Below are 25,949 nucleotides of genomic sequence, written 5' to 3' on the forward strand. Positions count from 1 at the left end.
ACCTCTGCCCCAGCAGGAGGGAGACGGTGCCCCTGGGCAGAAGCTTCACATCTTCCCGGCAGCTTGTCCCTGGCGCGGCCCAGCCTGGCGCTGACCGTGGGCGTGGCCAGGGCTGACCGTGGGCGTGGCCTGGCACTGACCATGGGCGTGGCCTGGCGCTGACCATGGGCGTGACCAGGGCTGATCGTGGGCGTGGCCGGGCTGGGTCTCCTGCTGGGCTGCCTCCCTGGCTCCTGGCAGACGGCTGGAAGTTGAAGAGGGTCTGGGACGGCCTCTGCGGTCCCCGGGCCCCGTGTGCTCCCCCTTCCTCGGGGCTGCACTCAGCCGTGGCTGGGGCCAGCCGGGCTCTGACCATTGGTCTGCACCACCTGATGGACGGCTGCCAGTGGGGTCCGGGCTCAGGCTTCCAGCCCCCCTGGCCGCCACTGTGCAGTGACAGCCCCAGGGAGGGCCTGTGACCCTGAACTGGCCCCTGCTTCCTGCCTGCTCCTGGGGCAGTGAGGGGAGGACCCAGGCCCCCCTTGTCCTCCCCGCCCCCCCAGGTGCGCAGTGCAGCTGGAGGGAATCGTTCTCTCCTGGGCCGAGGGCCGTGGAGGCCAGGGGCTATTCTGGCAGGTGCTGACCTCCACGGGGCCTGACCGGGGACTAGTCTCCCGCCTCCCCTGGCTTGGAGGGCAAGCAGCTCCTGGGGGAGAGCAGGGTGAGTGCAGACCCCTGGGCAGTAAGGATTGGCTCTGAGCCCCAAGAGGAGGGGCCACTGGTCACACCTTGAGGTCAGCCAGCCCCTCCCTGCTGGAGAAGCAGCACCCAGGGTCATAGGGTCATAGGGCATCCAGGCTGCACAACGCTGACCCAGCGGCCCTGCTTCCCAGGTCCTGCCTCTCCCTGGGGCACCACCAGGACCCAGCAGGGCCAGAGCACCTCGCAGAGCCTGCCTGAGGGGTCGGAGGAAGAGCCTACAGGGCTGTGAGCTGGGGCGGGGGCGGGGGGGGGGGGGTGTCTCCACCCTGGGCTCCTCGCCCCGCCCTGACGGGGTGGCTGTGCGGGGCCAGCAGCTTAGCTCCGTGGGGGGCAGGGCGGATCCTTGTTAACGGTTCCCAGGGTGAGTCCGCCTCCTGGGAAGGGGGTGCAGGCTGTTTCCAAAGCGCGTGGGAGGGTCTGGGGAGGCGGGAGCCACCAGCGCGTGGTCAGGGGGGTGCCCGACCCGTCCACGCCCAGGGCCGGCTGGGAGCCTGCTGACGGATCACCGTGTGAGCCCTCCCCCTGGAGCCCGCGAGCTGGGGAGGAGGGAGGGTTTATTTGGCGGCGGCGCGGGCAGCGAGGGCATTGCGCGCGGGAGGGGAAGCCGCGCGGGCGACCTGCGGGGACAGGAGCCGTCCGGCCGCCTCGTCCGCGCCATCCGCCCGCCCGTCCTGCCACCGCGCCCGGCGCATCCGCACAGACATGTCCCGGCGGCCAGGCGGCCCCCGCGGCCGCGCCTCCTCTGCGCCGGGGCCCTGAGCCGCCGGGCCGCCCCCATGAGCACGCCTGGGCGCCCCTGCGCGAAGCGCTGAGCCGCTGCCGCCGCCATGCGCTGGGCCTGGGCCGCGGCCGTGGGCCTCCTCTGGCCGCAGCTCGCGCTCCTCGGGGCCGTCGGGGCCCGGCGGGAGCAGAAGAGGCTGCGGCAGCCCGGCCCGCGCGCGGAACCCCGCAACGCCACCGTGGCCAACGGCGAGGGGCTGCCCGGCTCCCCCAAGGTACGCGCAGACGGCGCACAGGGCTGGGGCGTGCGCACCCCTGCGGCGCCGCTCGCGTGGGGGCTTCGCCTAGCGGGGCGCCGGCCCCCCACCCCGTGCTCTGCCCGCTGGGCTCTCCGGCCCCTTCCCGTCCGGTGGGGTGGGGCTTCGGCCACCTGGCCCTCCGCTGACCTGGGAGGGGGGCGGGGAGGGGAGCGCCTTCCCAGTGGGGCTGAACCAGCCTCCCGCTGCCTCTGGGTGTAATCCCGGTCAGGAGGTGGGGGGGTTCCTGGGTTGCCCAAGCTCCTTGGTGGGAACCTGCCCCACCTTTCCGGGTGGAGAGGCCAAGGCCAGCCTGGACCTGAGCACCCGGGGGTCCTTGCCCCACCCCCACCCCCCACCTCGGCCTCTGGGTGGGATGCCCTCTGGCCCTGGACTGCCCGAGTCTGTCCCTCGGACCTAAGCCCCGCACCTGCTTCAGCCCCAGCCTCTCTGTCTTCAGCTGAGGACCTCTGAGGGGTCTCGGAGCTGACCCCTGGGCCGTGGGTTGGGCGGGGAGCGGCGGTTGCCAGGACAGGCCCCCCGCCAGCCCGCTGCCTTTGATCCCGGCCTCCTGCCGCCCAAGGGCGTCTCTGTGGCGGCCAGCCTGGCTGCTCTCAGCCCACGCGCCCCATGGAGCCCGAGGCCCCGTTTTCCCGTTGAGTCCCTGGGCCCCGCCAGCCGGGGAAGAGTGGTTGCCGCCCAGCCAGTGCACGGGGCGGCCTGGGGACAGACAGGTGGACCTCTGTCCCGGGTGGGGCCTCCATGGGGGCCTCCTCGCCAGGTGGCCCGGGACCCAGGCTGGCCCTCCCCACATTCGGACCCCTGCTCTCCCTGGACCCTTTAGGCTCCTGGGCACCACAGGCACAGCCAGGGTCAGTGGTGGCCAGGGACACAGGCAGAAATCGGGGGACATTGGCGTGTTCTTGGCTTCTCTCTCTTTCCTGGTTGTGGCCCAGGTCGGGGTGGGCGGCATCCCTCTCCACCTGCCCCTCCCAGCCCCCCAGGACAGGGCCCACCTAAGCCTGTGCGGAGGCTGCGCTGCCTGGCGCTTGCTGGGTCTGGCGCTGAGGGCTGACGGTGGACGATGGGACCTGGGGCCGGACCCCCTGGGGCCCAGATCTGGGGCTCTGCCTGGGACGGCTCCCGGGGGTGTGGGAGGGGCTGCCCCCCTGGCCAGCGTCTGCTCCGCGTCTGCTCACTTCCTGGGCTTCCTGTCTGCATCCGCACAGACTTTCTGGGAGACGGAGGCTTTCCCTCCAGCCACGCTCCACCGAGCGTGGGTCTCCTCAGACGCGGGCAGGGGTGTCCGCTGCTCCCACTGGCCTGGGCTTCCGAGGTGGTTAGAGGGCGGGGCTCAGGCCGCTCGCACTGCCCCTCCCAGCCCTTCCTCCAACAGCGAGGAGGCCGAGGCCGGCAGTGGGGCCTGGGTCCGAGCCTGAGGAGCAGGGCCCGTCCGCTCCCCAGCTGAGCGGGTGCCCTGGGCCTCTCAGAAAGACACTGGCAAACGGGCTCCTGTCCTCCGCCGGCCTTGGCCAGGCCCAGCCCCTGTTGGGACACGAGGCTGCCCTGTGTGTGCATGGCGTGCCCTCCGCTTGGGAACTGGGCGGACAGAGAGGACAGGTCACCCCTCAGAGCCAGAGCCAAGGTGTCCGGACGCCATGCCTGGCTTTCAAAAGGCCCCAAGCCCTTCCCTGCCTGAGTCCTGGTCCGAGTCCCCAGGAATGGCCTTCGTTGCTCCCTCGTCCCAAGTGCTGCCTGAGGCGGCCTGGGCTTGAGGGTCCCGCTCTGCCCTGGGGCGGCAGGAAGGACCCCGTGGGGCCCAGGTCAGCACACTCGCCTTGCCATTTGGCCCTTTAGCTGCCCGAGGCCTCGGGGCCCGAGTTCTCAGACGCCCACAGGACGTGGCTGAACTTTGTCCGGCGGCCGGATGACGGGGCCTTGAAGAAACGGTGCCGGGGCCGGGACAAGAAGTCGGTGAGCCTGGGTCTGAGCCTGGGGCGGGGGGGCTGTGGCTCCCGCTGGGACCCTCACAGCCTCCTGCCTCCCGCAGCGAGGCCTCTCCGGCCCCCCCGGCCCCCCCGGCCCCCCGGGACCTCCTGGGCCCGCTGGTGCGGAAGTCACACAGGAGGTTCTGCTGCGGGAGTTCCAGGAGATGCTGAGAGGTGAGGTGCCCCGAGGCTCAGGCGGGTCCCCCAGGCTCTGGGGGTGACCCCAACCTGCTGACCTCCTGTTGTCCCCACAGAGGCCACCAAGCGTCGGTTCTCGGGGGCTTGGGGCTCGCTGCTGCCTGAGGGGCCGGGCGGGCAGCTGGTGGCCGAGGCCTTCCACTGCCGGCTGAAGGGGCCGGTGCAGGTGGACAAGAAGACGCTGGTGGAGCTGCAGGGCTTCCAGGCCGTGAGTGTGCGGGGGGCGGGGGGGGTGCCCGGGGTCCCCCAGCCCTGGGTGTCTCTGGGGACCCTGCTGGGGGCAGGATGCTGGGGCGGCCCCCACTTCTACGCAGGGGGGGGCTGGGGGAGTGGCCACCATTGGTCAGGACTAGGACCTGTGTGCCCAGGCCACCTTCCTGCACCAGGCGTGTGAGTGGGGCCCAAGGTGCCGGGCGGGGGTTGTCTCTCCCTGGGTGCCCTCCGCCCCCGGGACCTGAGGCCAGAGGCATGGCAGTTCCCTTGTCCCACCCACCTGGGTGTGCTCTGGTTGGGGCTGTGGGTTGCAGGCGCCTCCTCCAGGCCCTGCAGCCAGACACTCCCCTGCTGTCCCTGCAGCCCACTGCCCCGGGCGCCTTCCTGCGGGGCTCTGGCCTGAGCCTGGCCTCCGGCCGGTTCACAGCCCCGGTCACCGCCATCTTCCAGTTCTCGGCCAACCTGCACGTGGGTGAGCGGGGCGGGCCAGCAGGTGTGGGGGGGGGGGCTGGTTCACCCAGGTGGGCCCTGGCATCGCAGTCCCAGGCCTGGGTCCCATCGCAGAGCTGCCTCCTGCTCCAAACCCGGCCCCCACTGGGGGCTTGGACAGGGCCCCACGCCCACCCGCCCCCAACCAGCAGCCACTCCTGGGCCTGTCCTGGGCAGTGTGCCCCGAAGCCCCCCTCTCCCCCCTGCCCCCCCCCCCCCCCGCCCCGCCCCCAGCCTGCCTCTCCGCTCCGTCCTCCCCGAGGGCTGCAGCCGCTGTCTCCACAGACCGCAGGGGCCTGCAGGGCCGGGCCCGGGCCCGGGACACAGTGCGGGTGCTCATCTGCATCGAGAGCCTGTGCCATCGTCACACGTGAGCGGGGCCCCCTGGATGCCGGGGGTCGCAGGAGGCTGGGTGGGTGCCTGAGTGTGGACCGTCCTGCCCGTGGAGAGTGGAGGGGCCCCCCCAACACGGGACGGCACTGAGCCCGGGGTGGGGTCCAGGCCCTCGGGCCAGCGGTGCCCTCACCCTGGGCCCCGTGTCCAGGTCGCTGGAGGCCATCTCGGGCCTGGAAGGCAGCGGCAGGATCTTCACGGTGCTGGTCCAGGGGCTGCTCCAGCTGCAGGTGAGGGGGGGGCGGTCAGGAGGGGTCCGTGCCTCTGAGCCTCAGCACGTAGATGGACACGGGCCATGTGGCCACTCAGGACCCCGGGACGCCACAAGCCCGGGGTGGGAGCTCCTCACGCTCCCCGTGGGTGGGCAGGCCCTGTGGGTGGTGACGTCCACTGTGGGGTGTCTGCAGGCTGGACAGTACGCCTCCGTCTTCGTGGACAATGGCTCCGGGGCGCCCCTCACCGTCCAGAGCGGCTCCAGCTTCTCCGGCCTCCTCCTGGGCACGTGAGGACACGGCCGGCCCCAGGGGAGCTGCATGGAGAGGCCCCTTGGGGCCATGGGAGCTGCCGGTGGCCCATCCCTCTGCCCTCTGTTAAAAGTGTGGTCACACAATAAAGAGTTCCAGCCCTCTCTGCCGCCTGTGTCCTCATGGGGATGGGGGGTGGCGTAGGGGGGCGTTGCTTTGGATGGTCTGGCTCAGTGTCCTGCAGTCTGTGGTCCCGCAGCCTCTGCACCTGCTGGGGTCCATCGTACCCGGTGGACAAAGACAGGTGTCCGTCCAGGTCCCCGCTCAGGCCGGCCTGCTGCCTGACACCACCCCTCTGCTCGTCACCCGGGTCTGGCCCCGCCTTGGAGGCAGCCCGCGGGCACCCATAGGGCCCTGGGCGCAGATGGGCCCAGCCTTGGGCACGAGGTGTCCCAGAGCAGCCAGTGCACGTGCTGTGGGTCTGGGAGCAGCGGTGTGTGGGCCACTCACGGGACTGCACCCTGAGTGGACCTGCGTGCGGGGGGCTGCGTGCAGGTTGTCTGGCCCAGACCAGCGGGGCACAGAGCTTCTTGCCACCTTCCCCTTGGTGGTGGCCACACCAGGTGGATAACCCCCCCCCCCCCCCGCCACCTCAAAGATGGGGCCAGAACCACCCCAGGTTGGGCAGCCATGACCCGGCCTCCGGTCTTGTGGATTTAGGGCCCTGCCCCCACCCCATTTTGGCTCTAGCAAACCGAGACCAAAGAATGTAAATTGGTCCTGGGATGTCCAGGCCTCGGCAAAGCCGGCAAAGCCGTGGAGATACCATCTCTGGTTGGCACCTGGGCCCCGGCAGGCAGCTCCCCCTGGAGCATGAGGCTGACCCCTGACCCCACAGGAGACACCCCGGGGGGGGGGGGAGTGGCAGCTCAGCTCCACAGCAGCAAGGCTTGGAGACCCTGGTTCCAGGGCAGAGCAGACAGAGAAGGCATCCTGGTCCTGCAGATGGGGGCAGGGCGGGGGGAGGGCCTGGGCGGGGGTTCTGTCCGTCTGCAGCTCAGGGGGCAGGCGTGGGAGGGGGGCAGGCGGAGGCTCAGAGGCTGGAGTCGGAAGGCCATTACCCAGCCCCTCCCCCAGATCCTGCTGGCCTGGCTGGGTAATGAGGCAATAGAGCCCTGGTGCCGGGCGGGCGCTGCTGGTCTGTGCCGCGCCAGGCTTGGCCACTGACCCGTCCCCACCTCTCTCCCTGGTCCCCCCAGGGTGGCGTCAGGGGCTGGGGGAGTCAGGGGGGGTGTCTCTGCTTCATAGCAACTGTAGGCGCCGGCCGGCTGGCCGGCGGAGTAGGGATGCCCTGCAGCCTGCGACGGGGCGTGGGGCTGTGGTCCCTGTGAGGGGTGCAGAGGAGGGGCGTGCAGGGCAGGCAGGGGAGTGGGTCCCTGCCCCCACTTCCCATCATAGGGGCTGCGAGCCTGTTTACAGAGGGGCTGCCCTGGGCTGCCAGCTGATGGGGGTGCAGAGGGACCGTGGGTAGCACCAGCCAGACCCTCAGCCGCCTGGGCCTCTTGGCGTCCTGGCGCCCCGGGGCGCTCTCCTGCGTCCATCAGCGGCAGCCAGGCCCCCGACCCACCTCGCCCGGGACGGGGCAGGTCTCGCCTCCCCATCCAGACCTGCTGCAGGGGCTGTGATGACAGAGATGGAGACCCAGACCCGGAGGCCGGCTAGGCCTGCAGAGAGCGGCAGACAGACAAGAGACGAGAGACGAGGAGACGAGAGACGAGGCAGCGAGGCCAGGCCGCCCCAGGAGCTCGCGGCGGGCAGGTGGCCAGGTCGGGGAGCGGCGTCCTGGCGCCCGACTCCACCTGCCTCTGTCTCGCCTCCATCCTCGTCTCTGGTCTCTGGCCCCTAATCGCAGGTCATTACCACGTCGTCGTTGGGACGCCCCTGGAATGTGCTATCTCCAGCCCCCACAGCTGGGGTGCAGGGCCGAGGGGTGGGGGACCAGGCGGGGTTGTTGCTGCCGTAGGGAGGTCCTGGGGTGTGAACTGGGAGGCCCAGGGCTTGGGGTTTGGGCCCCAGGTTCAGACCAGCCTTGAAAGACACAGGCTGGTCCCCTAGTGCAGACAAGGGGTGAGCCCCCAAAGGCCCCACCCTGAGCTGCACCTCATCATCCATCTAAGTCCCACCGTCTTCCAGGCCCAACCAAACTGCGGTGTTGACAGCTCCCCGGAGCCAGGAGCGGGTCTGGAGCCCCCTAGGGGGCCTGGGCCCGGGGTCCTGCCCACGCAGCCCGAGCAGGGGTCCGACCTGCTGTTGCTGAGGCAGGGGTGTGCTGGGGGCCCCGGGGTGGGGAGCCTGGGGCGGGCTCTTTCCCTGGCCAGCCTCTGCTTGTGGACTGGGCTGTGGGGCGGCCCCAGCGTCTGGCTGTGGTAGAGCCACGTGGTCAACAGAGCTAGCCAGCCTCAGGTTGACCCCTGACCGGCGTCTGCTCTCCCCCCAGCGGCGGGAGGAGCCTGGCTGACCTTGTCGACCCCTCCCAGGGCTCCCTTCCCAGATCCTCCGTCTGACCTGCCACCTGCCAGGGGCTGAGGGGCTGCTGCTAGGGGTTCGGGGAGGCCCTTGGCCAGGTGCTCCCCAAACCCTGGTCTTGGGGCTGCAGCCAGGCTGCACCTGATCGGCCCTTCCTCGCCCCGAGGTGGCCCTGGGGTGCTGGGAGCAGGGGGTCTGTACTGGCTTGGAGCCTGCCCCCAGCACCCTCGGCGGCTGTCCGGTTTGAGTGCAGACAGGACTGTGGGCGTCTGGCTCAGGAGCTGGAACGTCCTCTCGGGCAGGAGCAGCCGAGGATGAACCGCCAGGCCCCACGCCAGGCTGTGGCAGGAGCGGGGAGGTGGGGGGGGGGGGGTCCCAGCTGGGAGCAAGAGGCTGCCCGGCCCCAGCTCCCATGGTCCCCTTGGGCTGTGGGCTGGCACAGGTCGGGGCGAGGCCTGCAGAAGACTGTCCATGGGGCCTGGCCCTAGGGTACCTGTACCAGGACAGGCAGGCCCTTTGTGGCCAGAGCTGGGTGTCGGGCCCGACCTTGCCCTCCTGGGTTGGGTCTGGGACCAGGAGGAGGGGAGTCTGCTCCAAGGACCCCTTGGGCTGTCTGTGCCAGGAGGTTCTCACACCCACACCAGCCTGAACTCTTGTGACCTGGGCCCAGGACTAAGCATGGCCTGGGGGCAGGAGGGGCTTGGGGGGCGGGGTGCCTGGGCGGATGTGTCCATGCTCCTCTCTCTGGGCCTGTGTCTCTGGCTCCCCGTGCCAACCCCACGCGTCCCTGGGGGCTGTGATGCTGCCTCGGCTCAGAGAGCTGCAGGGTCCTGCCTGCCTGTGTGACATGTGGGTGGGTCCCAGCCCCTCTGTCTCCCCCTGAGACCTGGCTCTTAGCTGAGCTGGGGTTCTCGCATCAGGGGGACCCACTGGCATTGGTCCAGCCAAGTTGCCCATCCTGCTGGTGACCTGCTGGCAGCCACAGAACTGGGGGGCCCCGAAGTGGGGAACCCTGGCAGAAGGGCCGGGAATTGGGGAACCCTGGTGGAGGGGCCCGGGAAGAGGGGGGCCCTGGCAGGAGCTCCCAGGGGCAGCAGGGGCATGATGGTGCCTGAGGCCTCGGGCCCTGTGCCAAGAGCTGACAGGTCTGGGCTGTGGCCGGGAGCAGGGGTGCTGTGGCTCAGGGCCCTCACTCACTGACCGGGCTGGGCCAGTGTGCACTCTGGCCCCGAGCTCTGCATGGCTTCAGGGCACTGCCCAGGGTCAATGAGAAGCTGATTTCCAGCCCCCCAACCTGAGCGGACCCAGGAGCTGTGGTCTCTGAGGCCCGGGGCCTCCCTCAGCCCAGGGTCTCCCACAGCCGGGGGTCTCCATAGCCTGGGGTCTCCCCCAGCCCGGGGTCTCCCCCAGCCGGGGGTCTCCATAGCCTGGGGTCTCTGAGGCCCGGGGTCTCCCCCAGCCAGGGGTCTCCCCCAGCCCGGGGTCTCCCGCAGCCCGGGGTCTCCCACAGCCGGGGGTCTCCATAGCCTGGGGTCTCCCCCAGCCCGGGGTCTCCCCCAGCCAGGGGTCTCCCGCAGCCCGGGGTCTCCATAGCCTGGGGTCTCCCGCAGCCCGGGGTCTCCCACAGCCGGGGGTCTCCATAGCCCAGGGTCTCCCGCAGCCGGGCGTCTCCATAGCCCAGGGTCTCTGAGGCCCGACCCTTGGAGCTGGGCTGAGGCATGAGGAGCTGGTCCTGCCCACGTTCGCCCGCGTGTCTGATGGTGCACAGGCGGCTGGCGAGGAAGGGGGGGCTTAGGGACAAAGGGCTTTTGTTCGGGAGAGTTTGGGGTGCAGCCCCGCTCTCAGGCGGTGACTCACGGGCTCTTCTGGTGCGATAACATCAGTTTTGCAACAGCCGGCGTGTCACACACGCACCTGGGGCGCAACGAGGGCAGCGGGACCCCCGCCTGCGCCCGGGGCCCCTCCAGGCTGCTCTGCCAGAACCGGGTGTAGGAGGGGGTGGCAGTGGGAACGGCGGGAACAAGAACAGGCATCAGAGGGTGAAGCAGTGTCTCCAGGGGCAGTTCCCTGGCCTCCACCCCCTGCCCACAGCCAAGGCCTGGCCCCAGCACATGCTTCACGCCTTCCATCCCTCCTCTGGGTCCCCCAGCTCTGGCCACCTGCCCCTCACTTGCTCCCCGTCAGGACCAGGTGGGCAGCTGTGGCAGGGGGAGCAGGGCCCTGGGGGAGAGGGGCCTGGGCTGCCGAGAGCCTCCACCACTGGAAGGAGGGGCCAGGGCTTGGGTCTCTTGTTCCTCGGGTCCCAGGGTGGTCAGCCCTGGGTCAGCGGAGGTGGAGCTGGACCCAGGCCTCCCTGGGCTCCTGTTTGCTGCTGGGCCACGAGGTCGGTCACTGCCTGTGGTGTTTGCTCTGGAGGAGGGCGCTGACCACTGGGCTCCCAGGCCACCCGCTGCGGCCCAGCTGCTCCCAGCCTCAGCTCACCCGGTGCCATGGCCACTGAGCCCCTGGTGGACCCTGCGGGCTGGGGGCGGGCACTGGGACCCTGTGCAGGGAAAGTACAGGGACCTGGGGCCGGAGCCATAGGGGCACCACCTATTACGTGGGTACAGTGTGTGTGGGGGGGCGTGATCTGCGGAGAGGCTAGGCCACCAGCTGCCCTCGCTGGCCCCCTCCCCTCTCTGCCAGCCCCCCGGGGTTCCAGCTACAGAGCCCCATCCCAGGCAGGGGTGGCGCTCATCTCCAGGCTCAAGGGGAGACCCCTCTGTGGAGACCCGTGACGCTCCCCACTGCCGGGGGCCCCCACATTTACTGAGATGGCCCCGCGCACCCCCAGTGTGTCCAGGGGAGGGCAGAAGCCTTCTCGCCCCCCCTTAGCTGCTGCCAAGGCTGGGTCTCCAGGAGCTGCCTGGGCAGACCCGCCCCTCCCTGGCCTCCTTCTCTGCAGGACCCTGCTAGCCGGGTGGGGCTGGCCGGCCCTGGGTGCCTGCTGGTGCCGGGACCCAGGGCTGCACCGCTGCCCAGACTTCGGCCCGGGTCTGGGGGCCCTGCCGCTGCCTCACAGGAGCTGCTGAGTCACCTCTTCCCATGTGGGTCGAGGGGACACCAGGGAGTGGGGCTGCGAGGCTCCCGCCATGGCCATGGGCCTCTGAAATCCTGCCCGTCTTGGCCCGGGGCAGAGCGGGAGCACCCACAGGCTTGGGGTGCCTGCCCAGTGCACGCTGCGCGTCTCAAGGCCTGAGGCTGGGGGAGCCAGCCGGGCCCACACAGATGGCGTGGGGTCAGGGAGGGCTGGGAGTGAGGAGGGCGCTGGGGTGGGGGGGACAGTGGAGAAAGGGTGAGGTTGTGAGGAGCACTTTCTGTGGAAGCAGAGCTAAGGGTGTGAGCCCACCCTGGCCCCCCCAAAAGGGGGTGTGGCCACAAGGGCCAGGTGATGGACAAAGCGACCTACTCCAGCTCCCAGGGCTGCGGGGAGTCCCCGTGCAGGGGCTGGGAGGTGACCCCGAGGAGGGGAGCGCCTCAGGGTCTCAGACAAGGAGACCCACTGGGTTTGACTTAGCTCCGAGGCCAGGCCTGGGGAATGGACAGAGGGGCGGCCATGGTGCCAGGACAGGGAGGCCTTTCCCCTGCTCCCTGGACGCATGGGGGTGGGGGTGGGGGTGAGATGTCAGTGAACCCAGTTGATGGGGGAAGCACCACCGGAGCCCCTCCCGGCCCCGGAACCAGGTGCCGGCACAAGCGAGCACATGGACAGACTCGGAACTGTTTTCCCTGGTCCGCCCCCCCCCCCCCCCGCCCCCCGCGCCTGAACCTGAGTTTCCTGGGTCCCTGCTGGAGGCCTGTCCACCATGTGCGTCCTGGGCCCCGGACGGCAAAAGTCATCACACTGTGGACAGAGTGCCCGGCGGCTGGGCGGAGAGGAGCACTGGCCGCCCCTCGGACCCTTCAGGTCCTGGGCAGTGACCCAGCCAGCGGGGAGCGAGGGCCCGACCTACAGACGTAGGGGCTGGGCAGTGGCCACAACAGGGCCCCATACTCCCAGCCCAGAGGCTGGACAGGTCTGTGCTGAGTCCGGGGAAGAGGAGGAGCTGGGCCCGGCCAGGGGCTGCGGGGTCTGAGCCCCAGGAAGTCCCCACAGCACCCAGAGTTGGAGGGACTAGGGCTCCACCTGAGCAAAGAGCCACGACGGCAGGGCCACGGGCCACGGAGTCGCCTCTGCAGTTCCAGGGGCCAGAAGAGGACACGCGGGCTCGGCAGGCCGCGCCCGAGACTCTGGGGAGAACCCTCCTGGCCGCTCCCAGCTGCATCCCTCACCTCCACCCGTCGTCACACGCTGTCTCCTGTTTTATTAGACTTGGTGATGTGATACCTGTTTTAAAGTTAAACGCTTAACTTTGAGGTAACTGTAGACGCCCACACAGTTGTGAGAAACGATGCAAGGAGACGGGCGCCCCTTGGCCCAGGCCCCCCGAGGGTGGAGTGTGCAAAGCCGAAGGACAATGTCACTCGGGCCGATATTCGGAGGTACCCCCCCCAACACCGCTCCCCTCCCCGACCCTGGCAGCACCCATCTGTCCCCATCTCGGGGACTTTGTTGGTGCAAGAACCTCGTAGAAATGGGAGCGGGCGGCCTGTGACCTCTTCTCCCGGTGAATTCCTGGAGGAGGCATCCCAGCCACTGCCGGGAAGCGGGAAGCCTGGAGTCCCAGGATGGTGGGGTGTGCGAGGCGACCGGCCGGTGCACACCATCGCCTTCTCCAAGAGCGCATGCCGGCCAGACCGCCTGTGTCCTTAAGACAGGATTCGGGAAACCTCAGCATTCCAGGGGCTCCGATTCCCGGAACGGGCGCAACAACAGCCCGAGAGTGAGAAGCGCTTGCCCCCGTGCAGCCGGCCACAGGGAGGCCTTAAAAGGAGTCTTTTCAGAAAGAGACAATAGGACTGACTTATGTGTAAACGGAAAAGAGAAATGGGCAGTTTTCAAATTCTTCCGTGTTTAAACACACATGCAGCCACGGGTCTATAGCTCCAGCTGTCAAAACAGACTAATCCACGAATTCCAAGTTCTGATAGAAACAGCTTCTCAAATAACTTAAAAAAACACCGAGACCACACACTCCCAGCTGACGCTCCCATCTACACACACGCACGATATTTATAAACACGTCACAGGCAGGCGCTGAGCCGCGTTTACCACACACTCACTGCCGGGAGACACGGGCCAGAGCTAATTCACATAAAACGAGGTTCGATCTGGGACTTGCACACGAGCGACACCAACAGACAGAAGACAAGAGGGAGGGACCCACCGCAGTTCTCCAACCGCCACTGGGTTGCAACACGCGGCCGAGTCGCAACTGGCAGGGCCTGCGGGGGGTCAGTTCACAGCCGTCACGGCTCTCCGGTCAGGGACTTCCGAGGTGGACGGTGCAGACGGGGGATGCAGGACAGGATGTTGTCCACCCAGAACACGCAGGGCTGTGCCTGCAAGTGCGGGTCAGCTCCAGCCTTTGGTGGGACTTGAGAGCAGGAGGACAGGGCAAGGGGGGCGGGGGGATGATGGTCTCTAAGCCCCTGCAGACCCGGGAGGTTCTTCCCGACTCACACCCAAAGCTGGGCATCTTCCCAGTCCAGCGAAATGCTGGCCGGAACCCAGGGGCAGGACGGTTCTACCTGGACACGCCTCGCCCTGGCCAGCCCCAGAACAAGAGGCTCTTGAGCAAGACGGTAGGTACAGCCACTGAGGTGTGCGCCCCTGGGTGCAGACTGGACCTGGGGTCTAGGAGCTGTCCGTGCTGCATGGCATCTGTTGGGAAGCCCCACCAGTGCCCACACAAACGAGGTCCCCTCGAGTGCTGGACTCATCCCAGAGAGCCAGCCGGACCGGTCAGCTCCCCTGGTGTAAGACCAGCGGAGCTCCCGCGGGACTCCGGCCGGGGTGGCGTTGGTCCCGGCCACCCCTCCATGCCAGCAGCGGCCTCAGGGGATGCCCTCCTTCCTCTGGCAGCACTGAGAGGGCGGCGCGGACCAGTCGTAGACGTAGGAGAGGCGCAGCTGCACCTCCTGCTTGCACAGGCGGCCCTCGCGCGCCAGCGTCTGGTGCTTCTCCAGCATGTCCTCCAGGCTCTGCTTGTGCGTCACCAGGTACTGGTTGCTGCAGCCGCGGGACTTGTACTCGGTGTCGAAGCGCGGGTCGTGCTCGCGCTGCACGTCCACGGGCGCCAGCCAGGCGCCCATGGACACGTCCTCGCTGTGCCAGGCGCGCAGGTAGTCGCGGCTGAGGCGCAGGTAGCGCACCAGGTCGGCGGAGAGCACGTAGCCGCCGCCCAGGGCGTAGGGCAGGTAGTAGTCGCAGAGCTGCCAGGCCGCCTCGCGCCAGCGGCCCCCCGGCTTGACGCGCCCGCGGCCCGAGAAGAAGCCCCAGTAGAGGCGGCGGCGGCGCGCGGGGTCGCGGGCGCGCAGCTCGGCCAGCATCGCGTCCAGCCGCACGAACGAGTCGTCGTCGGCCTTGAGCACGAACTCGAAGGCCACGTGCTCGTCCAGCCAGGACAACATGGCCAGCACCTTGGCGGTGAGGTTCTCGTAAGCGTCGCGCAGCGCGGGCAGCAGCAGCAGGTCCCCGTGCCGCGCCTGCTCGCGCTCCAGGGCGCGCCGCTCCTCGGCTCCCAGGCCGGCCGTGCCCACCGCGAAGCGCGCCCACACGTCGCCGGGGCCGCCGCGCCGCGCCGCCGCCAGCCACGTGCCACGGACCACGCTGCGCCGCTCGGCCGCCCGCGGCGCGGAGGCCACGAGCACGGCCAGGAAGGCGGCGTCGCGCGCGGGGCCGGCGGGCGGGGGCCCGGGACCGTGGCCGGGCGGTGGGCGGGGGCCCTCGGCCGAGCAGCGCGCCAGGTAGAGCAGCGCGACGCCGCACAGCGCCAGGCCGCCCAGGCCCAGCGCCGTCCGGTGCCGCCACGCGCGCCGCGGCAGCTTCATGGCGCGCCGGGCCGCCGGCGAGCGCGCGGAGGCTTCCCGGTCCACAGCGGCGAGGCTGCGGGCCCGGCGGCCGCCCGTCACGTGGGCCGGCTGCCCGTCACGTGACCCCGCGCAGCCTTTTCATTGGTCGCTCCGGGAGGACCGCTCGGCCACTTCCGCCCGGAGGCAAGATGGCGGCGCCGGCGTCCTCGCGCGAGGTCGCACCGCCCCCGGCCCGGAGCCCCGTCCCTTCCCGGAAGAAAGATGGCCGCGGCCTAGCCGAGTCCGGCTGGAGGCGTCACAGCGTCGGCGGCTCCCGGGCGGTGAGTTCGGGGCGCGGGGCGCGGAGGCCGGGTGTCGGGGACACGGGCCGAGGGGCGCGGGCGGCGCGGGGCTACCTCCCCGTCCTCGTCCGCGACTCGGGGGCCGCGACGCCCGCTGTCGGGCTCGGTGAAGACCTGACGCCCGCCGGCGCCTCCCGAGCGGGGAGCAGCCGTGGAACCAGCGCTGGCGTTTGGGCGACAGGAAACGCTTCGCGGGACGGACCCCGGGGCGGCCGCGGCCTGTCGCCTCCGGCGGGGACGGGGGGCACCGGGAAAGGCTGGAGCCGAGGGCGGGAGCCTCGCCGGCCTCCCCGCGTCTGCGCCGCTGTCCCCGGGCGACTCTGCGAAGCGCCGTGTAGATGCCCGGGCGCCGCCCGTGGGGACGGTCGCGGCGGGTTGACCTTGTCGGGAGCGAAGTGCAGCCCGTTAGGGGGCGGGGCTGTCACCGCCAGGACAGCGGGGGGGGGGGGGGGGACGGGGAGCGCCGGGCGGGGGCCTCCCCCGTGGGAAGGAGGCTGCCTGGGGCCCCCCCGGACCGCCGCCCCCTGGGGGGCCTGGCGCCTGTGCCCCAGCTGCTTGCCCGGCTGTCGGGCCTCCGCTCGGGTTACACTCTGGGTCCCAGGCCCTGGGGTGTCCAAGGTGCACTTTGCAGGGCGCAGGTGTAGCTGGAACTCCAGCCTTTACCCCTCGGCCTGGCTGAGTGCCCGCTGGGCGTGGACGGCGGGACGGGTGCCCTCTGTGCGTGGACGGCATGACGGGTGCCCTCTGCGTGGACGGCGGGACGGGTGCCCTCTGTGCGTGGACAGCATGACGGGTGCCCTCTGTGCGTGGACGGCGGGACGGGTGCCCTCTGTGCGTGGACGGTGGGACGGGTGCCCGCTGGGCGTGGACGGCTTGACGGGTGCCCTCTGTGTGTGGACAGCATGACGGGTGTCCTCTGCGTGGACGGCGGGACGGGTGCCCTCTGTGTGGACAGCGGGACGGGTGCCCTCTGTGCGTGGACGGCGAGACGGGTGCTGGGCGTGAAGCTGGGGGACATGGGGTCCCATGCCCTCAGGACAAACACAAGTTCCAGTAACTGGCTCGAGGCTGGTCACGCCCAGGGCACCCGGGCAGCCGGCGGGCTCGGTGGGTGGGGAGGGCGCAGGCCCCACCGACCTGGGAAGGGGACATCAGGCTGCCCTCGGGGACTCGCTCCCTCGAAGGAATGACTCAGAGCGAGACCCAGCTGAGGCCCCGTGGCGCTCGGGTCCAAGGTGCACATAGAGGCTCAGGCCCTCGGTGCGTCGGGAGCAGGTGGCGAAGGCGTCCGAGAAGCAAGTGGTGGCGGGGCCAGGCGGGGGGGCAGCCGCTGGCCTTCCGGTCCCGTGTGCCCTCAGGCTGGGGGGGGGCTCCCTGGTTCCTGAACCCCACGTGCCCCGACTTGGCTGCTGGCAGGACCCAGGCCTGAGGGGAGTGTGCCCAGGCCACCCCACCCCCACCCCCTGCTCCTCCCTGGGAACCTGTCAGAGGAGGCGGGGCCTCACCGCACCTGGAGGGACCAGTAGGTGTTCGCCAGGTGGGCAGGCTGGCAGAGGAGCCGGTTAAGGGGCAGGAGGAGCTGGAGTTCCCTTTGGGTGACGTGTGAAGGTCCAGGGGGGCTCTGTCCCCGACTTGGGTGTGCCCGTGCGCACTCGTGTGCTTGTGTGTGTGTGTGTGTGTGTGTGTGTGTGAGTGAGAGAGAACGCATAGGGGTCATCGTGGTGGGAGGTGGGAAGGGGCTGGTGCCCTGCGGGCGGTTTGGGTGTTTGCTGGCTCCAGGCCCCTCCTCACAGAGCCTTGGGGGGGGGGGGGCTTCCTTCTCACGGGGACAGGAGGCCGAGGAGGCCAGGCGGCTTAGCCGGGGTCGCAGAGCTCACAGGGGCTGAGTGGGGATCTCGAGGGGGCTCCCCGGACTGTGGGGTCAGCTCGATGCCGGGAGGGATGGCGACGGCATGGAGTGGGAGGTGGGAGCGAGCACCGTTCCTTGCGTGGCCTAGAGGCCGGCTCTTCAGTCCAGCTCTTGCTGGGGTCTGTCCAGCAGCGGCTCTGCGTCCTCTCTGAGGGCCGTCAGCACTCGCTGGGGCCTGTGGCCGTGGACTGTGGTCTCACTTCCTCGCCTGCCTCTCCTCTCTCCCCAGCTCCTGGCCACACGCGCAGGCCGCCCCGCGGGCCGGACCCCGGGCCATGGCGTCCAGGCCAGCTCCCGGCTGCGGCCTGGCTCCTCGCTGCCTCTGGCTCCTGGGCCTCGTCCTTCTGATGGACACGTCTGCCCGGCCTGCCAACCACTCGTCTGCCCGGGACAGAGGCGGCCACAGGGAGGACAATGAGATCCTGCCCCCCGACCACCTGAACGGGGTGAAGCTGGAGATGGACGGGCACCTCAACAAGGACTTCCACCAGGAGGTCTTCCTGGGGAAGGACACGGACGGGTTCGAGGAGGACGCGGAGCCTCGGAAGAGCAGGAGGAAGCTGATGGTCATCTTCTCCAAGTAGGTGCCGTGGGCGGGGCACCTTGGGGGCGGGGCACCGGCAGCCCTGCTGGTCCATCCTGACTGCCCCGGAGGGAGGCCGTGACTGCTCCTGGTTGACAGCTCGGAGAGTTTGCAGGGTCACAGGGGTCGAGCTGAGGACGTGAGCCTGAGCAGCAGGCTGGGCCAGGAGGGGCGAGAGGCCAGAGCGAGAGGCCTGACAGCTGGGAGGGCTGTGGGATGGCCTGGAGCAGGGCCCACCCCGTGCGCTCCGTGCACCCCGTGCGCCCTGTGTGTGGTGGTGAAAGGTCATGGGAGTGGTCACAGCAGGTCGCAGTCCAGTTAGATGAGGCCTCAGCGACCGGGAGGTGTGGGGAAGGCTTCAGTTTCTGCGGGTGCACAGAGCTGACGGCGAGTGGGCTTGCGAGCTGGTGCTGGGCACGTGTGCCTGGAAATTCCTGTGATAGGGAGTGAGGCCTGGCGCACACCATGCCCTCCACAAGCAGCGGGACCAGGCGCAGGGGCTGGCAAGGGTGGAGACGATGGAGGGCATGGGGCCCCGGCCTGCAGACACAGGAGGGCCGGGCTGGGCCTGCTGAAGGCGGCGGGCAGGTTTGGCTCATTACTGGGAGACTGATGGGGGCCCAGCAGCTGAAGGGGGGTTGGACGCCGCCTGCAGTCCCTGCAGGAGAGGGAGCTGAGACAGCAGGAGCCGGGCCATCGTGCGCTGCCCTGGGCATCGAGGGGAAGATTGGGCACTCGGTGCAACGCTGGGGAGAGGGCCACGGCCAGACCAGGGCCTTCGAGGTCCAGTGCTCAGGAGGCCTGGGGGGGGGGGGAGGGCGGAGAGGAGTTGCCAGGAGTCGGGGCTGACGGGACAGCAGCCACCCCGGTGAGCCTTGCCCGACGGCCCCCTCAGGGATGTGAACAGGCTGACTCAGTTCACTCGACCAGGCGCTCCAGGTCGTCTGTCCCTGCCTCGGCCTCAGTGCTGTCTCCAGGGAGCTGGTCTCTCCTGCAAGAGAGGGTGCTGCTGTCCAGGGTGGCTGCCGTGGGGGTGCGTGTGCGCACTGCTCTGGGTGTGTGTGTGTGCGCACGCGTGTGCAGCCGCGCACACGTGTCACCAGCTGGTGCATCAGCACCTGTCCTCCACCTGCTTTGGCGTCTCACCTCCAGTCCTGTGCCCGGGACTCTGGTCCATCCCAGGGTCTGTGTCTGTGGAGCTGGGTGTGAGTCTACCATCGAGCAGCACGTGGGGAGCCCACTCGCCTGCCCAGGGCCCGAGCCTGCTGGGGTGACGCAGAGCTGCAGACACAGCGCCGCGTCCCCGACCGCCCGCTGTCCCCGGCATCCTCCCCGACCCCGTCCCCAACGTTCCCACTGGGTGCAGTGTCCCTGTTCGTGGTGGTCTCATAGCTGCCTGTGGAGCCCCCGCCATCCTCTGTCCTTCTGTCCTGGCTGAGGGCCCCAGGCCCGGTCTGACCCGGCCCGTCTGCCGCAGGGTGGACGTGAACGGCGACAGGAGGATCAGTGCCAAGGAGATGCAGCGCTGGATCGTGGAGAAGACGGCCGAGCACTTCCAGGAGGCCGTGGAGGAGAGCAGGGCGCACTTCCACGCGGTGGACCCCGACGGCGACGGTACTGCCCTCACCCAGCCCTGAGCCCGCTGGGGCTGGGGGCCCAGGACGGAGGACGGGAGAGCCGGAAGGGCCCCAGGGGTGCTGCCTGAGAGGCCACTTCCCAGCTCGCTCTGCTGGCCAGGAGGGCCTGGGAGAGGTTGGAACCGGCCGCCTGCGTGCGTCTGCCTCCACATGCGTGCACGGGATTTTATCGATTCTGAGAGACAGGGAAGGAGTGAGAGAGACGTCGATGTGAGAAAGAAACCACCGGTGGCCTGCGGTATGCACCCCGACTGCGGGTCACCCACAACCGGGCACGCGTCCTGACCAGGAATCGAACCATGACTCCCAGTTCATAGGTCGACCGACGCTCACCCACTGAGCCACGCGGGCCGGGATAGACAGGTCTTTTACGAGTCTGTTAAGATCCTCTCGCAGCCTGGCCGGCGAGGCCAGTGGTTGAGCATCAAACTGAACCTGGGGCCACAGGCCTGGGCTGTAGGCTCCATCCCCAGTAGGGGGCGTGCGGGAGGCAGCCTGCTGCTGATTGTCATCGATGTTTCTGTCTTTCTCTCCCTCCTTTCCTCTCTGAAATCAATAAAAATGTTTTTAAGAAATAGAGCATCTTTTTAAAAGTGTGTGTTGTTAGACGTTCTAACAGGACGACCTGCGTTTTCAGGCCGCGTGTCCTGGGATGAGTACAAGGTGAAGTTCTTGGTGAGCAAAGGCCACGACGAGAGGGAAGTTGCTGAGAAGATAAAGAGCAACCAGGAGCTGAAAGTCGACGAGGAGAGTGAGTGCCAGGCCCCGGGCGCCGCCCTGGGGGGGGGGACACTGGGTCAGAACCGGGGGTAGGGGGGATGCTGTGCAGGGGACACTGGGTCAGAACCGGGGGGGGGGACGCTGTGCAGGGGACACTGGGTCAGAACCAGGGGGGGACGCTGTGGGGTCAGAACCCAATACCAGGTGGGCACCTGCCTGGGCGTGGACGCTGGTGGGAGCTGGGGGGACAGACCCGCCCCCCTCAGGTGTCAGGGCCATCCCTTTGAACTCGTCTCACTGCGATGGGGGTCTGAGCTTGCACCCTTCACTGGCCGCTGCCTCCCCCCACTTCCCCCCCTGGGTGTGTCCGCAGCTCATGTTGGGCTGTGGGACCCTTGAATGTGCCGTGTGGTGCCTGTCGGCCCTGTTCCTTCTTCACTGCTGGGTCGTCACCCGCTGTGGCCCCAGGGCTATGGTGCCGTCTTCCCTGGACGGACGCGCATGCTCCTCAGAGGCACCTCTGCCGCCCTGTCCCTGCGGCCCTGTCCCTGCGGCGCTGTCCCTGCCGCCCTGTCCCTGCCGCCCTGTCCCTGCGGCCCTGTCCCTGCGGCCCTGTCCCTGCGGCCCTGTCCCTGCCGCCCTGTCCCTGCGGTGCTGTCCCTGCGGCCCTGTCCCTGCCGCCCTGTCCCTGCGGCCCTGTCCCTGCGGCCCTGTCCCTGCCGCCCTGTCCCTGCGGCCCTGTCCCTGCGGCGCTGTCCCTGCGGCCCTGTCCCTGCCGCCCTGTCCCTGCCGCCCTGTCCCTGCGGCCCTGTCCCTGCGGCGCTGTCCCTGCCGCCCTGTCCCTGCGGCCCTGTCCCTGCCGCCCTGTCCCTGCCGGCGTGGGCCCTGGCTGTGGGTGGAGCGTGTTACAGCCTCGGTGGTATCCCTGTTACTCTTCCATCCTCTGCTTTGAGGAGGCTGCCGGGGCCACTGTTGCCCCCCATGGACCTGGGCACTGCTGTTCCTGGCAGGCCCTCTGCCATCAGCCCTGCGGCCTGGCTTGCCTTCTGGTGCCAGGAAAGTAGCTGACGTGAGTGTCAGCCTCCCCCGGCCCTGCTGCGGCCGTGCGCTGGTCTAGGTGCTGACAGGCAATTGTGACGTCGTGAACAGACAGCTGTGTCCTCTCCCCAACCCCGGCCTCTGTTTCCCTGTCTGCCCTGATGTGTGAGCTGAGCTCCAGGGTGGTGTTGAGGAGGCGGGACAGGCTGTCTTCTTGATCCTGCCCCTGGCGGGAGAGCTTCCAGTGTCCCGTGAGCATGCCGGGGCTGACTTTCAGGTGCACACCACCTTGCACACCTGGGATAAGTCCCACCTGGCTGTGGGGGTGACTCTCTAGACCAGTGATGGTGAACCTATGACACGCGTGTCAGAGGTGACACGGAACTCAATTTTTTGGTTGATTTTTCTTTGTGAAATGGCTTTTAAATATATAAAATAAATATCAAAAACATAAGTCTTTGTTTTACTGTGGTTGCAAAGATCAAAAAATTTCTACATGTGACACGGCACCAGAGTTAAGTTAGGGTTTTTCAAAATGCTGACAGGCTGAGCCCAAAACGTTCGCCATCACTGCTCCGTACCCCATTGGAGTCACGTGGCTGATGGTTGTTGAGGATTTTGCACCTGTGTTTATAGAGATGCTGGTCTGCAGTTTTTCTTCCCTTGTAATGCGTTTGTTTGGTGGGGGTGCGGGTGGGGGTGGAGCCGGCCCCTGAGGTCAGTGAGAAGGTGCCCCCTCGTTTCTGTCTCCCGCGGAGGCCTCAGCGTTGGTGGGATCCTCCCGTTCCATCCGGCGGGCTTGCCAGCGAACCTTTGCCGCGCGGCCCGCTGAAGCGTCTGTTCACGGCGGGTTCTGGGAGCCAGCCCGCATCTTCGTAACAAGCGAGGTGAAGCCCCCCCACCTTTCCGTTTCTTCCTCCTCCTCCCGCTTCCCTCTGCTGAGGTGAGACTTAGAGACGGGCCTCCGACGCGGGGGTTCACGCTCACACCTGTGTTGTTTCTGCTCAGCCCCTCGGCGGCCACGCCCTCTCCCGGCTGCTGCTGGTCTCCCAGCTCCGCCCCGCACCCGGGTCCAGGGTCCGTCTGTGCTCTCTCTCTGGTGCTTGTCCGTCTCTCCCGTGGACTGTGTCCCTTCGTGTGTCCTGTGGCTCAGGCCCTGCCCGAAGGCACCTGGGTCGTGGGGCCTCTCCTGCTGCTGCTGCCGCCAGGGGTGGGGAGCCCAGGGGTGGGGAGCGCCCTGGCGGCCTGTCCAGGCCCCCCCTGCTGAGGGAGCTGGGTTGGAGGTGCCTGCGAGCTCCACACTCTGCCCCCTGCCTGCCCCTCACGCTCCTCTCCTCTCTGCTCTCCTGCCTGTTCGACAAGTCCCTTGTTTCCCTTCCGGTCGGGGAGGGAATGGAGGGGGGGGGGGGGGGCGGGCCCTGGGAAGGGGGTGGGCCCCCGCTGGGTTCCTGAGGCTGCGGTCACACCTGGCCGGGTGGGGGCGCCTCTCAGGGCCGTTCCCTCGCGCTCGGAGCAGGCCAGTCCCAGGCACTTTCCAGCTCTGGATGTGGGCGTCCCTGCTCAAGGCCCCGTCAGTCTGTCTAGTGTGTCTTCTCACATAAGGGCCTTGCCACTGGGCGTCAGGCCACCCCAGCCCCAGGGATCTCATCTTAGAGCACGTGTGTCAAACTCGCGGCCCTCGGGCCACAGGCGCCCACAACGAATGTTTTTGCGGCCCAGCCAATATAACCGTGTGTAAGAAACGTGTTAATAAAAATTTCGTAACTTAATTTTTACAATATCCTGATATATGTAATTATTAACGAACTACGACGTCCGCTAGTGACTGATGACTATAATCGTGCTGCGTTCGTTTCCCCACGCGCCTCACACGCAGGCCCACCGTTTCCCTCCACTGACACCAGCAGCGAATGTTCTAGCAGCCCATGGCCACGTCGTCCGTCTTGGACTGACTTGCTTGGTGTGCGCAACAGGAAATATTTCGCTTTTGGAGAACAGGAGAAATAGGTTTATTTGCGTGACGCTTACTAATTTGTGCAGTTATGCAGTGCCTGGTAGGTTAATGGTCAAGAAGTACTGATTCTTATTAAAAGGTCCTGTTATTTTATGTGAACGATGACCCGTCTCCCTCAGCCCTTTGTGTGCGGCCTGTCTCCGTGGAAATGAGCCTGCGTTTCTGTGCAAGTTGAAGCGTCGTGTTTGTGGCCACATCCACGGGAGCCTGTGTGCTGGCCGCATTGGCTTTGGGTGTGACCTGCTTGTCTTCAGCCCTAAACGCAGCACAGGCTCCAGGGAGACGTGCAGCCTGCCGCCCACCACTCCCCGCAGTGGGGCCGGCGGCACCGCCAGCTGCTCTGGCTCGGGGCCTGTCCTCCGAGGGCAGTGAACGCCAGCGACGGGCGTGTGGGCGGCCCTGCTCCCTGCTGACAGCGGTGGGGCTGGGGCGGGGGACCCCTGCGCCCGGCCGCTTCCTGCTGTTGGAGCCAGATGGTCACCGACCCACAGGCCCTCCGTGCACTCCTCGCTCTCGCCCGGTGCCCGCTGTCCCACAGAGACGGGTCGGGCTTGGGGCCCGGTGGGGCTGCAGAGCGCCCGGCCCCTGGGAAGGAGGGAAAGGGTCAGAGTCCTGCTTTGTGCCCTCGTCAGGGTGTGTCCCGTGGCCTAGCAGCAGGCTGGGGGCTGCCCCAGCATCGGTGGAGGCCTGTGCCCATGGGGGGCTGCCCCTGCATGTGGGGGTGTCTGTGTCCGAGACTCGGGGCTGTGTCTGGGGAGGACATCTGTGTTGGGAGTTTGGGGCTGAACTCTTCTCTGAGGGGCAGGGCCTGTGGCCTCAGCACTCAGGCAGCGTCTCGGGACTTGGGAGCGTGCGGGGTGACGCATGCGGGGTGACGCATGCGGGGTCTGTGCCGGGATGCTCACGGGTGCCTCTCGCTCGCAGCACAGGAAGTCTTGGAGAACCTCAAGGACCGCTGGTACCAGGCGGACAACCCCCCGCCGGACCTGCTGCTGGGCGAGGAGGAGTTCCTGTCCTTCCTGCACCCCGAGCACAGCCGCGGCATGCTCCGCTTCATGGTCAAGGAGATCGTGCGGGACCTGGGTGAGGCTGGCCCTGCCCAGGCCACAGCCCCTCGTGCTGGCGGCCAGGCCCCGCGGGGGGGCTTGCTGTCTGAGCCGGGGAGGCCGGGGTGGTCTCGGGCTGGGCTCTGAAGGAAAACAGCCTGGTGGGCGCCACATGGCCTCAGCCAGGTCCCCAGTCCCCGGGAGGCACGGCTGTTCAGCTTCAGTCTGAAACGTCACAAACGGAAAATCCGGCAGCACAACCCCTTGGTTGGCTCTCCTCGTGGCCCTGGGGCTCCTGTGCCCACCCGAGGCTGAGCGCCCCGTTGTTCCCCAGACCAGGACGGCGACAAGCAGCTCTCGCTGTCCGAGTTCATCTCCCTGCCCGTGGGGACCGTGGAGAACCAGCGTGGCCAGGACATGGACGACAGCTGGGTGAGGGACAGGCGGAAGGAGTTTGAGGAGCTGATTGACGCCAACCACGACGGAATCGTGACCATGGCAGAGCTGGAGGTGAGCGTGGGGGACGTGGGGGCTGGGGGCCTGCCCGTGGCCAGCGAGCCACCTGCAAGATGGTCCTGAGCAGGAGGCAGCGTGGGTGTGGCTTCCCGTGGCTGGTCACTGGTCACTGGGTGGAACCTGAGCGGAGGCCATGGGCTCCCGGGGGGCCCAACCAGCATCGCCAGCGTTCACTCCCAGAAGGCGGCCGTGCCCGTCCCTGGGTCTGGGTGTCCCGGGTGACATGGCCAGTCCTGGCTCTGAGAAGCCGGCCCGTCGGGGGCTCGGTGGACGGGCACGGTGTGGCTGGAACCTGCGGTGTACGTGCTGTGAGCACTCCTTCACTGTGATGAGTCATTTCATTTTACTTGAGAATTCTCTGCTCCCTGTGATGCTGGGGCAGCTCGGGGTCCTGTGACCATTCAGGCCCCGTCCATGTGACCAACAAGCCCCTGCTCCATCCTGGCAGGGCCTCCCCTCCCCACCCTCTCCCCGAGCCCACAGAGGCCGCACCCTCATGGCCTGGGCCATCGCCAGACCTGTGTCCGTCTTCCAGAACATTCCCGCACCCGTCCTGCAGCCCAGTCCACAGGGTGTTGGAGAGAAGGCGGAGCTCACTGTGGCTGTGACGCCTGGCTGTTCCCGGGCCCTCGGGTGCGGACTGGGCGGCGGCCGGGCAGGTGCGGCCGGTGCTGACGCGGTGTCCTTGCAGGAGTACATGGATCCCATGAACGAGTACAACGCCCTCAACGAGGCCAAGCAGATGATCGCCATCGCGGACGAGAACCAGAACCAGCACCTGGAGCCCGAGGAGGTGCTCAAGTACAGCGAGTTCTTCACGGGCAGCAAGCTGGTGGACTACGCCCGCAGCGTGCACGAGGAGTTCTGAGCGGGGCCCGGCCGCCCACCCGCTGCTCTTCGCTTCCGAGAACTGGAGCCGCCAGGGCACTGACCCCGGGCCGCAGCTCACCCGCGTGGAAGCAGCTCCGGGTTCCTGGGGGCTGCGTGGCCGGGTGCGGTGACCTGTTCCGTGGGGATCAGCGCGGCCAGAGCTGCCCTCCGTCCCCAAGAGTCATGGACCTGCGGCCAGAGCCACATGCATTATTTAAAGTGTAGTCTCTCTTCCTTCCAGCTTCATTTTTTGGGGGGACAAAAACGCATAAATGGTAACTTGGAATATCTGT

General features: G+C 68.3%; 3 protein-coding genes across 4 annotated transcripts; 2 read left to right on the top strand and 1 right to left on the bottom strand.

Moving 5' to 3' along the window:
* The first annotated feature begins 1,080 nt into the window (after nucleotides 1–1,080).
* On the top strand, nucleotides 1,081–5,668 carry C1QTNF12 (C1q and TNF related 12). Of its 2 annotated transcripts, none has more exons than XM_036307511.1 (8): nucleotides 1,081–1,736; nucleotides 3,615–3,731; nucleotides 3,808–3,919; nucleotides 4,000–4,151; nucleotides 4,520–4,628; nucleotides 4,916–5,015; nucleotides 5,190–5,268; nucleotides 5,446–5,668. In XM_036307511.1, the coding sequence occupies exons 1-8, from the start codon at nucleotides 1,569–1,571 to the stop codon at nucleotides 5,542–5,544; spliced, it is 936 nt and encodes a 311-aa protein (XP_036163404.1). In that variant the 5' UTR covers nucleotides 1,081–1,568; the 3' UTR covers nucleotides 5,545–5,668. The 2 variants fall into 2 exon arrangements, with proteins under 2 accessions (XP_036163404.1, XP_036163405.1); XM_036307512.1 differs by having other exon boundaries at nucleotides 1,084–1,736; nucleotides 4,931–5,015.
* A 7,331-nt stretch (nucleotides 5,669–12,999) lies between these two features.
* B3GALT6 (beta-1,3-galactosyltransferase 6) lies at nucleotides 13,000–15,145 on the bottom strand. The gene has a single exon (XM_036307508.1). The coding sequence runs from the start codon at nucleotides 14,998–15,000 to the stop codon at nucleotides 14,005–14,007; it is 996 nt and encodes a 331-aa protein (XP_036163401.1). The 5' UTR covers nucleotides 15,001–15,145; the 3' UTR covers nucleotides 13,000–14,004.
* Nucleotides 15,146–15,178: 33 nt separating this feature from the next.
* On the top strand, nucleotides 15,179–25,890 carry SDF4 (stromal cell derived factor 4). Its single transcript, XM_036307507.1, has 7 exons — nucleotides 15,179–15,302; nucleotides 17,462–17,812; nucleotides 19,293–19,429; nucleotides 20,090–20,203; nucleotides 24,149–24,307; nucleotides 24,605–24,780; nucleotides 25,478–25,890. The coding sequence occupies exons 2-7, from the start codon at nucleotides 17,508–17,510 to the stop codon at nucleotides 25,652–25,654; spliced, it is 1,068 nt and encodes a 355-aa protein (XP_036163400.1). The 5' UTR covers nucleotides 15,179–15,302; nucleotides 17,462–17,507; the 3' UTR covers nucleotides 25,655–25,890.
* The last annotated feature ends 59 nt before the right edge of the window (nucleotides 25,891–25,949 follow it).

This window comes from Myotis myotis, unplaced genomic scaffold, assembly GCF_014108235.1.
Source record: "Myotis myotis isolate mMyoMyo1 unplaced genomic scaffold, mMyoMyo1.p scaffold_m19_p_48, whole genome shotgun sequence".
NCBI lineage: Eukaryota > Metazoa > Chordata > Mammalia > Chiroptera > Vespertilionidae > Myotis > Myotis myotis.

Bases quoted from the DNA above. Each gene is read 5' to 3' on its own strand.
- C1QTNF12 (XM_036307511.1), top strand. From the start codon at position 1,569: ATGCGCTGGGCCTGGGCCGCGGCCGTGGGCCTCCTCTGGCCGCAGCTC. The intron at 1,737-3,614 runs GTACGCGCAGAC...TTGGCCCTTTAG, and splicing joins GGCTGCCCGGCTCCCCCAAG to CTGCCCGAGGCCTCGGGGCC. The intron at 3,732-3,807 runs GTGAGCCTGGGT...TGCCTCCCGCAG, and splicing joins GGGGCCGGGACAAGAAGTCG to CGAGGCCTCTCCGGCCCCCC.
- B3GALT6 (XM_036307508.1), bottom strand. From the start codon at position 15,000: ATGAAGCTGCCGCGGCGCGCGTGGCGGCACCGGACGGCGCTGGGCCTG.
- SDF4 (XM_036307507.1), top strand. From the start codon at position 17,508: ATGGCGTCCAGGCCAGCTCCCGGCTGCGGCCTGGCTCCTCGCTGCCTC. The intron at 17,813-19,292 runs GTAGGTGCCGTG...CGTCTGCCGCAG, and splicing joins CTGATGGTCATCTTCTCCAA to GGTGGACGTGAACGGCGACA. The intron at 20,204-24,148 runs GTGAGTGCCAGG...TCTCGCTCGCAG, and splicing joins GCTGAAAGTCGACGAGGAGA to CACAGGAAGTCTTGGAGAAC.